This window comes from Rhineura floridana, chromosome 9 (assembly GCF_030035675.1).
Source record: "Rhineura floridana isolate rRhiFlo1 chromosome 9, rRhiFlo1.hap2, whole genome shotgun sequence".
Lineage (NCBI taxonomy): Eukaryota > Metazoa > Chordata > Lepidosauria > Squamata > Rhineuridae > Rhineura > Rhineura floridana.
The window spans coordinates 52,248,520-52,264,803 of NC_084488.1; the positions used below are offsets into that span (position 1 = coordinate 52,248,520).

At 40.8% G+C, this 16,284-nt stretch overlaps 2 protein-coding genes and 1 long non-coding RNA gene across 4 annotated transcripts in view; 2 read left to right on the forward strand and 1 right to left on the reverse strand.

Moving 5' to 3' along the window:
• Window positions 1–6,819, forward strand: part of LOC133363660 (probable ATP-dependent RNA helicase DDX60) — a 58,900-nt gene extending 52,081 nt beyond the window's left edge. The window contains exons 16-18 of the mRNA XM_061582934.1: window positions 5,841–5,970; window positions 6,564–6,626; window positions 6,720–6,819. Coding sequence (XP_061438918.1) covers window positions 5,841–5,970; window positions 6,564–6,626; window positions 6,720–6,819 — 293 coding nt within the window. The remainder of the gene's footprint in view (window positions 1–5,840; window positions 5,971–6,563; window positions 6,627–6,719) is intronic.
• A 693-nt stretch (window positions 6,820–7,512) lies between these two features.
• On the reverse strand, window positions 7,513–11,637 carry LOC133364086 (uncharacterized). Its single transcript, XR_009757831.1, has 3 exons — window positions 11,201–11,637; window positions 9,227–9,307; window positions 7,513–7,687 (listed from the first exon to the last, which is right to left on the reverse strand). It is a non-coding gene; the product is annotated as an uncharacterized LOC133364086 (long non-coding RNA).
• LOC133364085 (probable ATP-dependent RNA helicase DDX60) overlaps window positions 11,088–16,284 on the forward strand; it is a 76,905-nt gene continuing 71,708 nt past the window's right edge. The window contains exons 1-2 of one of the 2 annotated variants that reach the window (XM_061584137.1): window positions 11,088–11,387; window positions 13,461–13,680. In XM_061584137.1, coding sequence (XP_061440121.1) covers window positions 13,557–13,680 — 124 coding nt within the window. In that variant the 5' untranslated portion in view covers window positions 11,088–11,387; window positions 13,461–13,556. The remainder of the gene's footprint in view (window positions 11,388–13,460; window positions 13,681–16,284) is intronic. The other variant, XM_061584138.1, reaches the window with a different exon arrangement.

Genomic DNA, 16,284 nt, shown 5'->3' on the forward strand with positions numbered 1-16,284 from the left:
TTCTGGACTGGAATGATGTGATGGAGCCCAATATAGAGAAAATCTATGGAATTAACTGCAGCCATGTGACAATGGAAAAACTTTCAAGAGATGACCCAGTGTATTTTGAAAAAAAGAACAGAGATATGATTTTACAGCAGTATTTCAGCAACCTATTCAGAATGGATGGCAAGAAAATATTTGGGATAGAGGTAATTCCCATCAGACTCTTACTATATGACTATGGCTTTGACAGCAAGATTATTATGGAATACTGATAATGGAAGATTGGATACTGAAATTACTGGACTTAACAAGACTACTGAAGATGGAAGATGGAAAATAGAACTAATAGGGATAATAGAACAATGGCTACTGAAATTACTGAACCTAACAGATTCTGATGTGATGGATTAATTGAAATGTTTATTTTGACTATGGTTATGACAATAAGATTATCATAATTAGTAATGAGATGGATTAATCGATATGCTTATCTGGAAAAAAAAAATTGATAGATATATTTCTTAAAGAATTGAAACCTCTCTTTGACTTTTTGTGGAAAGAATAAAGTAATGTTTATGAGATTTGATGATTAAGTAAGATAACTACTGGAGGAAAGTGATTTTATAATATGACTTAAGAGACAGGATTGTTATATATTATAGACTTATAACTGATTTGATCTTTGACAAATGGGAAGTCAATATTTTACTCTTTATTTTTTATTTTTGTTTTTTTTTTTCTTTTTTTTTTTTTGTTTAACTATTTTTGATTTTGTTTTTTGTCTTTGAATGTTTTATGATTTCGTCTTGTATGTTTTATGAAAATCTGAATAAAAATTATTGAAAAAAAAAAAAGGAGTGTCTCAATTTACACAAGATAAAACAGTGGGAGGTGAAATATATTCTAGCAAAATTCTAGGTGTGCTCAATATTTTTAATTGTCTGTGCCCACCTTGCCTTAAATAAAGTGGTTTAAACATAGCAGGCTGAAAACATGCATCCTCCTTTATCCAACAGCTAAGAGTCATTGCTGAAGTAGCAACATATTGTAATCATTCTGATTTTACATCAAACTGCAGTTTGATTCAACTGTTAACGCACCCAAAATAGAAATAGAACATACCTCCAATTTGAAACACAAAAGGCTGTCTTCACCATCATATGACATTGACCAATAAAAAGGCTTTGAAATTAATAAAAATAAATTTGACACAGATTTCTAGGATGAATAATAAGGGAAATAAAATCTTCTAGTTTAGATTCTCTGTAGAAACATTAGTAACACAGGAAAGAAGCAAAGGAAGAAGAACACCAACAAACATACAAAAATATAATTATATTTGGAGATGGCAGGTGTTGCCACCACTCACCATATGCTCAGAGGCACATGTTACCAAATTCTTGCAAGCTACACAGCAAGTGGATTGGACTGTGAAAGACCAACCCAAATTGTGTTTGCATTTTGACCAATTTGTAGGGCAGTCCAATATCTCAGAGAGGAGATCAGGTCTCCTGCTCCCCTGGTGCATTCACTATAGCTGCCCAATTTCCCTGCTTTTTAAAGTTTGATAGAAATATCTGTGGGCTATAGGTACATTCTTAAACCACAAGGTTTTTTGCCTATTAGTGAATATACAATCGATCACTGCGCTCTGCAGGTAAGGGCCTCCTGCAGATACCATCTTATCAGGAGGTCCATTCCACACAACATCGGAAGCGGACCTTTTGTGTTATGGCATCTACCCTTTGGAATTCCCTTCCCTTAAATATTAGATAGGCACCATCTCTGTTTTCTTTCCAGCATCTACTGAAGATCTTCCTCTTTCAACAAGCTTTTTAAGTAGAGACCTTATCCCAGTCTGTGATGGAATTGCTTTTTAAGATGTCTTTAAGATGTTTTATTTTTAAGATGTTTTTAGAGTTTTGTTCTTTGTTTGCTTCCCTGGACTCATTCTGGGAGGAAAGGTGGGATGGAAGTTTAATAATAATAATAATAATAGCAGCAGATATGGTTTTACTGTTTTTTAGAATTTACAGAGATGTCTTTATTGTTTTCAGAGTTTTGTACAAATGATCATCCAATGTGCTCAGCTTGGCGCTCCCCCCTCAGCTCGGCTCCCCAGGTTGACCACCCAGCTCACCCACCCCTAAACTGGCCCTGGTCAGACTATTAATCCATCTAGCTTTTTATTGTCCACATTGACTAGCAGCAGTTCTTCAAGGCTTACAGCAAGGGGCATTCTCAGCTCTACCTGGAAATGCTGAAGTTGCTTTCTTTGCTAATATTACCTGGAGTTACATGGAGGAGGATGCTGGAAAGTGTCCGGGGGGGGGGTAACCGCACATTATTTGCATTTCAAGGGGTTTTTGCAGTGAGATAATCAGTAGTGGTGAACATATTTCCTTAAAAGGCAGCTTGCACACCATTAAACTTCCCTGCAGTAATTGTTAGATGTTGTGGTACCCAGCCTAGAGGGGAGCTGAGAGGAGGAAATGTAGCTTGGGGAGATGAAAGGAATTCAGCCTGTTGGCCTGTGCCTGCTGCTCACCAGGGTGTCCTGCTCTCTGCTTCTCTAGAGTAGCCCTTTGTTCTTTGCCTTATGAAGTGAAAGGGATTTGGGCAGCCAGCATGCAGGTACTCATGACACAGGGGCCCTTCTGGTTGGCCATGCACAGATCTGGCTGGGAACAGAAGGGACACTTGTGGCATGGCCTAATCAAATAGATTAATCAAGTAGAGGAAACAACAAGACCCGATTAACCTGGCCTTTCATGAACTGAGTGTGAACTCTGGAATTAACATATATGTTCTAAAAAACACAATCCCAAACCGTCTGCTGTATGCTGGGATTCTGTAGCAAACCTTTACTTGTTTGTCAGCTGAGGATGAGGAAAGGGACCCCTAAAAAAGGAAAGTTTGAAAACAGCAAATCTAGATATTAGTGGAGCAGTGTGGAAAGGAACCACATGGAATCAAACAACTCCTGCACCATTATGGTAACATATGAATGAAGCAAAGACTGCTCACATTAAAAAGGAATGCTGTCATTGCCCATATAAAAGCGAGATGCTTGTTAAGTGGACACACTGCCAAAATACAGTTAAAGTTCTGACCCTACCTCACAGGATAATTAGGAGTATTAGAGGATATTGCCCTGTATATTCCACTCTGTGCCCCTTGAGGGAGGGCAGGGGAAACATGCTTAAGATCCTCCAGACGTATTTTCCTGCTGCAGAAAAAACAACAAAGAGCTGTATTATACTTTAGACAAACAAGTTCATTGTGGCAAAAGTTTTCACAGATTAAAGTCCACTTCATCAGATAGTTTTAAGATGTGGACATGTATACTCACCTCAGCCTAACTCTAAATTATTCCTGTAAGATTTTACAGATAGAAACTGTGACAACTCTGACTTGGCATCTAATTTAAAGAAGAGCACAAAAAGAATAACAGCAATCTCACCTTTTGCATGCCTGTCGGGAATGATAGACCAAGATTTGTTCAGTGTTCACAATGTTAACAAGGTAATTCTGTTTGTTTTTTTAAAAATAGTAACTTTTAACTATCCTACATCTCTAAGGTTTTCAACTTATGTCGAAAGTAACAAAATACTGCAGTAGTTTTACACCTTCTGTGCTGTGCAATCAAAAAGGCCTAAGTTGTCATTTCAACAGAATGTTTACTACTACATTTTATCATCCTCTTCATTCATAACTATCGGATGGTCACCAAACTCATTAAATGTCATGTCTTTGTCTTCTTGTTCATGCATGTTGAATTTTCCAAAAACATAGAAGTGGAAGACAAAACTTGTTTAGAAATATTTGAGTATCATAGTCAACTTCAGACATTTTAAAATTCTATCCATGGCTGTTCAGTGTTCCTGGTTGCAGGGAGCACTGTAATTTCATTTAGCCAAACAAGCTTATAATCCCCCTTCAGACTTTCTGGTTCAATGTGGTAAGGTTGGAGGCAGAGAGGTCAGTGCTGGCATACACAGCCCTGTACACCGCTCCACAGATAAAGATTAAGTATGTGTGATGAGAGCTTATGTGTATACCAAAGCAAAACTGTTTCGAAACTGAAGGCTAACAGTTTCAAGTCTGATGCTACAAATTTGATTGTTTTCTAGGCTGTCTTACAGACTCTTGGTGTTAATGCTAGTAATGCTCCTGTGCTTTGGATGGAGAAAACTGTGTTGGAAGAAGAATGCCATTCAATGCTTATGCTCTTGATTTCTACAAACATGGTTCCTTGGAAGCACTGACATGTGATAATGGGTACTTTGTGGTGGTGGAGGGCAATGGGGTATATTTAGGATGCTGTGAGGTGTGTGTATGCATGTACATATATTGTTACATGCACTCTGATTTACGAGCAGTGCAAGATTTCAGAGTTGCCAACACACACCTTGAATTTGATTTCCTTGGAAGGAAATCCTATAACAATATATTAGGTTTGGTTTTAAATTATATTCTACACTTTCTAAAGTTGTACTATCACAGATGTTGTTACGACATGTGCTCTTGGGAACCTGAGTGTGTGCATTTGCCACCCTCATGTCCCATGAAACGCACCTCCTTGAGAGGAGGGGATCTTTTGCTAGGGATAAAACAAGCCCTTTGCCCTGAAATGTGCTTAAATGGTGTATATATTTAACCCAAGAAATGCAGGTCCAAACCAAAATAAAGCAAAGCTTGATTTTATTGAGAGAAAGAGTAGGAAAGCATTACAGAATTACTTGGGTGCGTGGCAGCATTTATCATTAATATCCTAACCCATTCATAACTTTAAAGTTAAGAAATCAAAGGACCCTATTACTATAAGAGGTGAAAGGTAGGAGAGATTACCTATCCTATGCCCGGAGTGGGCGGTTGAATACAGCTGAAGCTATGTGGAAGAGCTCTGATCCAAAACGAGGAAGGAATCTCTTGGTCTCAAGGTTTTGCACCGAGACCCAGAGTCTCCCCGGTTCTGTCCCTGCAGTCCTTGATGCGTTCCTTGAGAGCGTCGTACACATGTGTGGGAGCTCTGATGTTCCTCAGCCCCCTTCCTCTTTCTTCCTCTCTTTTTAGATTCAAGCCTTGGTTTTAAAAGACTTTTTCCTCTCTCCCCCTCCTGCGAAGGAGGGTGTGAAAGTCTGGTGATGTTGTGTATGTGTGTGTGTATCTCTAACTGACCCTGAAAACTAAGGCTCCTAACAAACAATGGGATTCACTGTGGGTGAGGGAAATTTGTCAAAGAGCAAGATAACATTTATGCAGAACATTTATGCCGTAGCTTTAGTTTTGTATCTTAATTTCTGCCCTTGTTACTCTTCGCACAAAACCTCGTGGGAAAGCATAACCAGCCATACCATTAGGTGGGGGTGTGGGGTGTGAATTGTAGTTTAGCAGGCTCCATGGCCCTGCCTCGTAACAACCTGCAGTAAAACATTCATTCTAGCACAATTACCAAGTAAATTTCAGAACAATGGCCGACAATAATTCCAAAGTAATTCAGAAGTGTGACTTATCAAATTTAGCAAAAAATAGTGTATTCAGGCTTCACCACCACATGGAAGGCATCAAGTTGGCAAAGACTGAAGTATGTGATAATCAGTGAAATGTAGTTTCAACATATTTCCTATTCTTGCCATATAGTGCTGAAGCTACTCCTTTCATCTGAGCATATAACTTCATCTGTGACCAAACAATACTATTGGTGTGGGCTTCCCCCCCCCCACAAAGTAGCTACTTCCTACACATACACAGCTGTCAGTAATATTATCAAGACTTGTTGATTGTATTGGGGACTTTCCAGATGACACTGTTTTCACACAATAAGTGACAACTTATAAACTTGTCTGTTGCAGGGGATCCAGACATCGTTTCTCATAGTTTGACATCAAATGTGAGGAAATCCAACTTCTTCAATATTCAAACAAATATTTTGTTGCTGAGCAGCAGTGTAGTGGCAAATTCAGAAGTGCAGAGTCCCCTCATGTTTGTCACAGTCATGCCCTCTTCCCCCTTTTTTTGCTGCTGCGTTGAGAATGAGATCCTTGTTAATGCCTTCTCCCACAACAACAAACACCCCTAGGAGCCAATAAGCATGAAAGGGGAGAGGGTTGGGTACTGAGAAGAGTCTTCTCAGTGGCTGACTCACCTACCTTCACTCTGATTGATTCCAATCAGCTGGAAAGGACAAGGAAGCATGTTAGATTACACTTCTGAGTGGCTAACACACTCCCCTTTAATGCTGATTGTTTAATAGAATTCTGGAAACATAGGGACCCTGATCCCAAAAAGTAAGGAGTCTAAAACCCTGGATGACTACACCCTGGTTGCTGAGGAAATCTAGCTTCTTCCTTCACTTCATGCAAAAATTTGCACTTATCTCTTTGCAAAAAGACTCTGAAAATGGTTGTAACCAAAACAATTTAGGAAGCTTATTTTTTCGCACATTACATTTCATGTTTTTCCTGCATTTGTGGGAAATAATGAATAGTACATACACAACTGATTCTAACTGCTACCATTTAAGGGATATGTACCTCTACTTGTTTTGAGTAAATGCTTCTGTATTTCCCCCCCAGCTTTAATAAAGGAGACACCTACAACATCATCCAGGATTTTTCACTTACCATCAAAGCTATAGGGTATGATCCTAAATATATTTTACTACCAGCGAATATAATATACCCCTTAGGTTTGATGCATTTAATTTAGTTTAGTTTTGTTTCTACTTGCAGGACTTCTCTGGATGAACTATGCGAAAACAAGGATGACAATGTTGTACTTGCATTTAAGCAACTGGCTGAAAGCTACAAAGCAAAATTGGATAAAGTTTAAGTCTGGAATCTGTGCAATTGCTGTGAAATTATGTTTGATGTAGTAGAGGCCAATACCTCACAGTATGACTGGTTATTTCAAATCAGTATGTGAAATCCAGAAATTTGTCTTCTCATGATTCCACAGTCCCCTGATCTGTTGCCCTTGTGCCTCCCCAGGTTAGCACTGCACTGGCTGTAGATAAACATATAATAGGCTAGCCTTCCCCAGCCTAGCACCTCCCAGTTTTTTGGCTCCCATCATCCCTGACCATTGGTCATGCTAGCTGAGGTTGATGGGGAGTTGTAGTCATGGTTGGCTCACTAGATTCAGGAAGGGTGCTCTATGTCATATGCAAGTATTTTTTGACATCCCTTCCCTTCCCTTAGATCACTGCTTCTTCAAACTTCCTCTGTTCTAATTTAATTAGCAATGACTCAGCCAATTTTCTAAAAACTGTATTTGTTTACTTAATGACTAACGTAGGAAAGGTGGCAATATTCTGACTAGGAATACAGCATAACGCCTGATTTTTTCAAATCAAAATGTTGATGTTTCAGTATGATTTTTCTGTGCAAATAAGTTTGCATCTCTGTACGTTTATGAAACAAACCCAAGCAGTTTAAAAACAAAATGAACAATGCATACAAATAGGGTAATGAAATATTACTTCATGAAACTACTCTTTAATCAGAATTTCAGAAATAAACTTTCCTGTTTGGACAACTCAGCATAGCCAAGAACAGTACAATGAAGCATTTCTCTTAAAGTAGCAAAGTACAGCAGGTTGCAACCATACTGTAACATTATTTTTAGAACAATACTCTTCATAGCAGCAAGCAAGCACTGTATGGTAGTTAGGGATATAAAATTTCTGGAAACTTTGAACCTGGAGAAAAAAACAAGAAAAGGGGGGATTGAATATATGCATATTTGCTTTTTTATCTTAAATTTATTTTACTGCTTTAACTGAAAAAATGCATCATATATAGGATGGATGGACACATTAAAGTCCATTCTGTCCTAGTTGTAAATGGGGATGGGACTAAGGCTGCTATGCAGTACACACTTAACTGGGAGTAAGTCACATTGAACCCAATGAAGCTTACTTCTGAGTAGATATGTATTGGATTGCAGCCTGTGTCTGTCTTGTTCCATTTCCATTCTGATTTAAAGGGAAAATCCCCTAAAATCTGAATGGAAATATGAATGTAAAAATAAAAGTATTGGTGAAGTGGTCTGAAGGCTTCAGCACTGCCTCTGTCCCCAGTTTCACCCCCCCCCCCTTTTTTTTTTGAGGTCTTCCAACCACCCAGAGCCTGGAGAGGCTACTGCGTGGCGCTTCTTACTGTCATGCACTTGAATACAGTAGAGGAAGCAAGTCTCCGTGGAAGCAAAGGGACTGTTGATGCTCTTGGAGGGAACAGTACAGGAAAAACATGTTTACATGCAGTCCAAAAATGGCTGTGCTGGCTGGGTCTAATGGGAGATGGAGTCCAAAACATCTGGAGGCTACCAGGTGGGCAAATGCCAAATTAGCAAAAACAAAGCCAGAGATGACAGAGCACATTAGGGACAGGTGTCAAATGCAAGGACAGAACTTGTAAAGCATTTTATTTTATCTGTTTTAATGGTACTCTGTTTGAACAGTCTCTCTTAAATTTGTTGTAAACTGTCTTGGAAGGGTGTCATATAAATACTAAATAAATAGGTGAGGAAAAAATGTCTGTCCTTTTTAAACAACAACAACAGCAAAATCAGGGGTCGGGAACCTTTTTTGGCCCAAGGACTGTATTCCCTCTTGGGCAACCCATTCCAGTGATGGACAAAAGTGATGGGGCCAGAGTGGGTGAAGCAACAGATGGGACTCTTACTTTTGCACAATAGGCTGCATTTCAGCCATGCAAAAGTCAGAGGTTTCTACATACACACACCCCCATAACATATCTCTACTCTCCAGGCAAGCAAATGGCATTATCACAATTCAAACACACATTCTAGTGAGGCAAACACATTTGAGAGCACAGAACAATGCAGAGGGGTGTAGCCTAGGGAGAGGGTGTATGGACTGTGGAGAGTTCAAAAGGTCAGACAGAGAAACCTTGAGGGACATATTTGAACCCTGGGCCTGAAGTTCCCCACCCCAATCTCAATACCAGCTAAGTCCTGTCATAAAGAAAGATTTGGGTAAAAAAGTATCAGGAAGTCCAAAGAGTAGCTTGCAGGAGGAAAAGGAGAGAGAATGGTCGTACCACCCTTGTACCTGTCAAAAAGAATAAAGGAAGATTTGGGTGTGACACCATTTCTAGCCATGGAAAGAAGTTACTCATCAAAACAGATATCATGGCTACATTCATGCATTATAGTTAAAATATCTGTGTTTCTCTAGGAAAGCACCAGTGGAATGAGGACACACCTTCTCGCATACCTTTCAGAACTTCTGCCACAACCATTCTTCTGAGATACTTTATTAGACTTAATCTTTTCATCCTGATTGCCATCATGTGCCCTAAGCCAAGAACATAAGCACCCTGTTTGATAAATAATCCTTCATGAATTTGTCTAATTCCCCCTTAAACCCAATTAAGCCAAAAGTCACCACCACATTTTCTAACTGAATTCCGTTAAGTAATTGTTTCTTCTGTCTGTCCTGAATCTACGGCTAGTCAATTTCACTGGGTGACTTCCAGTTCCAGTGTGTGTGTGGGATATCTCCATTTTCTTTACCACACAATTTTTTTAAACAAAAGGCCCTAGGCATTAGCCCTTCCTTCTACAGAAGGTGATCCAACCTCTTCATCATTTTTTTCACACTTCTAGCACACAATTTACTTTTTGAGATGAGGCGACCAGAACTGTACAAGTTATTCCAAACGTTGCAGAACTTCAAGATTTATAGGAAGTGATACTGGTCATTTTATTTTCAGTCCTTTCCTAATAATCCCTAGCAATATAACACACTGACTCTGTTGTAATCGAGTTATACACCATGATTCTAAGATCCATTTCCTGATTAGTTACAGTCCTTTTAGATTCCATTACTCTAATTTTAAAGTAGGGTGTGTGTTTGTTTTTACCCCCATGTGCATCACTTTATACTTGCTTATACTGCACCTCATTTGCAGTTAGGCTCAGAAGCTGTTTGTTAGTCCAAATATTTAATGTCTCACAGTCACAAATTGCTCCTATCCATGTTTCATGACACTCCTTTGAAGAAACCATGTTGATTATGCCTTAGCAACAAGTTCTCCTATACGTTTAATAATTCTAGTTTGTTTTTGGTAATGATTTTCATTATTTACATGAGACAGGCATTAGGCAAATGGGTCTGTAATTTCTTGGATACCCCTCCTTTTTAAAAATTGAGTTATGTTGCTTCCAATCTGTTAAGGATGGAGTTCTTTGGGAACTCTGAGGTACATGATGAGTCCAGATCAGATTTGTCAACTTTTTTTCTTCCTCTAAAACTTAAATCTCTTGTAATTTCTATTTGATTTGTTAATTCAGTTGCCTGCCCACTAAAATATGGCTCAGGCATGGATGTGGTAAAAACTGATGGAAATAATTCATTTTGCTTTTCTGCAGTCTCCCCACTCTCTTTCAGGAATCCTTTCCTACCTTTAAGAGTCTGCCATCTTCGTGGATTATTTCCTGCTTTTGATTTTTTTTAAAAAAATGTTTTTAAATAAAAAATTTCAATATATTAACCCTCACCCTATATACAATGACACAGACATTATCTCCCCCGCCTAAGCACTGTTGTCAGATCGCATAATATTGAAGATATACAAAAAAGCATTCTAGGTGAATGATGAAGAATCCTTTCCACAAGTATTGTAACCTCCTAGTTATGCCCAGCCAATGAATGCATGGAGAGGGAGTGGATCACGGCCACTGAACTGCCCATCTCAGCCTCAGGCTAGTCCTGCCTGCGCACAGAGACTACAAGCCTTATGGTGCCAATCTGGCGGGAAGCTTTATAAGGTTCCCGACCACGGCGAAAGAACTCGCGCAAATTCCTTCAAGGTTGGGTCAGTCAGTCAAGTCCAGAGGTCGGGTCGGGCCCATTCCTCACCCCCACACACACCGAACACGTTCATTGTACAGTGTATGATGGTTGCAACCCAAGACCATGAGGAAGAAGCTATTGTTTTAATGCCCATCGCATCAATGTGGTCCACACACTGGAGGGGGGAGGGTGTCGCCTGCGCCGCTTGGAAGGAGGCGCACAGAGGGTGCAGCTCTCAACAGGGGCTCTGCGAGAAACGAAACCTATGCGCTTGATGACGTCTGGCCAGAAGGAAACGAAAGTGAAATGTGCCGTCTTGAGTGGACAACATCTCCAGCTCCGCGTTGGTAAATATAAAAGGAACTCGCCCAGCTCCCGATGGTGCGCTTTTACCTCTCAGACATCAGAGAAGCGTCGTGGAAGGAAGAGACGTCAGCCGGTCGCTGCTTCGCCGCGGAAGCGAGAGACGCTCCGGGAAAGAGTGCGTGCGTGCGTGCTCCTGTGCGCGCATCCTTGGGTTATTTTACTGAAAAGGAGGGTCCATCGGAGGAGAAGGCCTGGATATCATCCGGTGCTTCATGTGAGAGCTTGGTAGAATTTATGCCCTGGAGCCTGTCATTAGGGCACAATTTGTACAGTAGTAAATTACTACTGCGCAGGCAGTCCAAGAGGTCATCTGTGTCTCTGAGGATACGCAGAGCGCCTTGCCTTCTCCCCAGAGTAGGCAGAGGGAGCCACCTACTTCCCTTCACGGCAGTGGTGAACAGGTCTCTTCGGGTCAGAGAGAATCTAATTTTGCGGCAGGCTTGAGTCTTGGCACCGCTTATTTTAGGAATGAAGGGTAGACTGGAAACCAGTGCCGGGGTGGACTTGGAAATGGTTTGGAAGTGGGACAGACGCCAGGTCTATTTCACCTTCCCTGATCTATTTAGATTCAAACCCAGATTCTTCCAGAGGCCGGGACTAGTGTAAACCGAGTCCGCTTCATCCGCCAACGAGATTGAAAATAGATCAGTGGATCCCCGTTTATACCCGACCGCAAAGTTGCAGAGGCAGAGGAACTGGTCCGATTTGATGTAGGGCGTTATAGGGATTTATTAAATAAATGAAACATATAATTTGCATCGTAAGAGCCAAGCTGGGCTGTGCAGAACTGGAATCTCCCACATTTTTAGACTAGAATTGACTCTTAAGGGGAGGATGCTCATAGACAAAGGTGTGGTTGCTTAAACCTTTCCTGTCATCTGTTCAAAACCAATTCCCCCACAAGGGAAAGGATACAGCTCGCCACATCTTTTCCTTTGCAGGACAAAATGCAGCTTGCAAGAGAAGAGGTTGGCAGGCAGGGGATATATTAAACGGCTCCCTTTCTCTTTCATTAGCTTTTCACACACAATTCCAGTCGGGATTGTGGGGGGGAGGGGCAGAGAATGTGAAGCAAACATTTGTTGCAAGTGTAGGTTTGGTCACCCAGGTGAGGACAGCTTGCAATCTTTAATTGGGCATACTAAAACGAATGCCACTTCTCACTTTCCAAATGGCCACTGCAATGCCAAGGCCACTTGGATGCTCACCTGAAATAAAACAATGGTCTTTCAGGGATGGACTGCAAATTGCCTGAATGAAAAGTATTGCCCTTCAGAATGGCCATTGGAATGCATGGATATGGCTGGGGGATCACTGTGTGAGCCCCACTTTTTTGTGGTGGTGGTGGTGAAAGGAGTTTATGTGAGTAATGCAGTGTGGAGAGAAGAGGATAGATTCTTTGTGCAGAATATAAGGGAATGCCATTTTAGCCCGACATATGAAAATGAAAATATTTGAGATAACCTGGAATATATCTGAAGGAGCCAAGTCCATATAGCCTCCCCCTGTAGATACTTAACAAAGAACCTTTCTGGAGAGAATATTTTAGGTTGTGTTTAAAAATAGGCAGCAATATAACTAAGCTACTTTTGCAGATTTCAAGCTGAAGGCATTTTCTGCTGTTCGGGGTAGGTTTGCTTAAAAGCCATGAACAAATTGCCATGGAAACATATTTATTGAAGTTGGTACAAAGTTTATTGGTAGGCTTTGCTTCTTATAGGGCCTGAGTGCAACAGCACGCTCCCCACTGGTGGAGTGGCATCCAGAGACATACAGCCTCTGACAGTGGAGGCAGAACATAGACATGGCTAGCAGTAGCCACTGATGGTGGGACTGCCACCCAATAATACCTGTTAGGGAAAATGATCCAACATGGTTTTATAAGCCTGTAACAGGAAAAAACATTTCTACTGAGTCTTTATCCATAAGAGCTTCATAATTCTGTATGAGTACTGCTATTGTCACATTTCCTGCTATCCAGAGCAAGATTTATCATTACTTTGTGTTGTAAAAGCAGTGACACACGAATGCTAACAATGAGGAGGAATTAAATGTATCAGTACATTGCAGTGGTAACACTAATGATTAATTTTGTGAAGAATCTAGTAAATTTAACAGTGTGTGACTGCCATTGATAGATCTTTGAGGGGAATCATAGGGTAATATGGGTTGAACAGACATAAATTAGTGTCAATGTATTTACAGATGTAATGTTTGTAATTACAGTTATGAAAAGTACAGAATGTTAAAATAGTAGAATGATATATCTGTGTTTTGTAATTTCAAGGTGTATGGAACAGTAATGACCCAGGTTTAAGTACATCCAGTATCCAAAGGTGGCCCAGTTCACATGTAACACTGTGTCAAAAACCATATATCCATCATGGCTTATGAAGCAAGTTTAGTAGGAGATAAGGCCTCTTTGAACAGGTTCAGGCTGTCCAAGCAAATATCACCCTTGGCAAATGTTCCAAAAGAACCATGTTTGCATGATTTCCAAAATCCAGGTAAGTAACTGCATGGTTTTTCATTTGTGTCTATACTCTTCTTGATGTTATTTAGAGAAGATGCCACTTCCATGGTCCTATTTCATTTTAGTTTTACACTGGGGGTGGGAGGTCACACCAGCTAGTCAAGATTCTTTCTCATGTGGTGGAGCCATACATGTCATGACCCCTAGACCACCAAGGTACTGGGTTCATGCATCAGACTCAAACCCCCACCCTTAGGGAAATGAGACTGGAACCAAAAAGCTATTACTTCACCCTTGCCAAGGCTGTGTACGCTCACAACAACCCTGCAAGGTAGAAGGTAGGCTGCCACCACCCCTGTATACTGCTCTACTCAGAGCCAGGGGATCTCTGAGCCCAGAGGATATATAAAACCAAGGTCCTAAAAGGCAAGAGTCACAGTTACACTCCTTGCCAGGCACCTCTGGTTTAACACTTAAAATCTAAGCCTTTAACTTCTCAACCCTCTTTGGTAGTTAGTGACTGAGATTGGTCAAGGTACTGAATCCAGAACCACCCCTTCTCTCAATGAACACACCAGGTTAAATAGAAGTAGCTTTATTAAGATATATAAGTGCACATAACATATAGCAGCAAGTAATCCTTTAAGACCATACACCCAAACAGGGGTTTAGGTTCTTACAAGAGAATTCATACACACAACAAGAAAATAACAAACTAAACTCACCTAACTACTTACACACGAGGTAGTTGGTTGTGTGGCACCCCTCCTAAGAGAGATGGATGTTCAACATAAAGCAATGGAACCAGACATAGGTTACCTTCCCATAAGCAACCCCTGGAACCATAAGGCAGAAGGTTTGGAACTCTGGTGCCAAGTCAGCATAGGCAGAGAACAGAGAACAAAGGCTATGGCTCTCTAGCCCTATACTTAAAGGAAAAGGATCCTAACGGTCCAAGATTAATTGACCAATCAGGAATTGGCTGATGTAACTTTCTTCTTGATGTTTGTCACATTTTCGCGCCTTCAGGCCCCCGTCCCAACTGTGTTTTCCAACTGTACAGGCCAAGGATGACCTTGGGTACCAGGCACTTGCTAATCAGCAAAGATAAACAGGTGCGGCTTGTTAAGGCTTCTCTAACCATCTTCAGCTGGGAAGTGAAACTCAGATTTGCAAATTGGCAAAGGCTTGTCTTTTCCAACTGTAACCGTCTCCCAGAGTCCCTTACTGGAGCCAAAGTATTGCTATTAGATTTTTAATAATTCATGACCATTACAGGTTCATGACAGTACACATTTAACTTTATGCATGTGTAGGGCCCTCATACATCTGCCAAATGCCAAACTATCACTTGTCCAGCATAGGTGGGCAAAAATGGTGTTGGGGTGAGGGGTATCCGTAAGCTTTGCCATCCTGAATGGCCCATTGCCATGGAGGGTTGTGTTGAAATGGTGGGAGAAAGTTGAAGTCGTTTGAACAACCTCTTACTTGCCTACGCGCAGAGTTGAGGGTTCTTCACATTTTCCCTGAAGCCTAAGGCTGTTCAGAGTCCTTGTATGTCAGCAGCTGCACACACCTGGGCTTGTGCAGTTTCCAACAGCAGTGTATCCAAACAGGCAGACTCAAAGCGGAAACCCCACCAGAGACTTATCTCAGGACTGAAGATAAATCAGGGAAAATCAGCTTTTTATTGACTACGCAAGTGTATTGTGTGAAATTCCTAAAGAACATGTTGTATTACTTAATAAATTTTGGATTTGTGTTGTAAATCAACACAAATTGAACAAACAGCATTGTGTTTATTAATGCTGATTTACTGGCTATGGCCAGAGTTTATGTATGCTCATATATATCCATATAGAAACGTGTAGTCAGTAAAAAGCATAAGCTCCTTCTGTTGTGGAACTCCATTATTTTTCTGATTTATCCTCAGTCCTGAAATGTCTCTGGTGGGGTTTCCGCTTTGAGTCCTCCTGTTTGGATACACTGCTGTTGGAAACTATGGAAGCCCAGGTGAGTGCAGTTGCTGACATACAAGGACTCTGAACAGCTTTAGGCTTCAGGGAAAATGTGAAGAACCCTCAATACTGGTGTGTGGGCGACTAAGAGATCTTTCAAAGTGCAGGGTGCAAAAGGGGTTCTCTAGTGAGTCTCAGCTGATGGGAACGAGCCTCTCATCATTTTATCTGAGTAGCTGTTTTCCAGTGGGAGAACTGTATGCAAAGCCATGGCTTGTACATGTCTCTGAATAACTTTAATCTTGTTGGTGTGACTGCTTTTATCTTCAAATTATTATTCTTATTCTTATTCTTATTATTCTTGTTGCCCACGTTTCACCAGTAAATCCCAGGGCAGGTTATAGAAATTTGAAATACAGTATTAAAAACAATTAAAACATATTCCCTTCACAGGAATAGTGTGGATTTGAAAACATATATCCCAAGTGCAAAAGACCAGGGTAAAGAGGTGCATCTTTAGCTTCCACTGAAAAGTTTACAGTGAAGGTTCCAGATGCACCTCTGTAGGGAGGGAATTCCACAACTTAGGGGCTGCCACAGAAAAAGCCCTCTCCTGAACCACCTTCACCCCAACTTCTGAGGGTGGCAGAACTACCAAGAAGGCCCCCTCTGCTGATCTT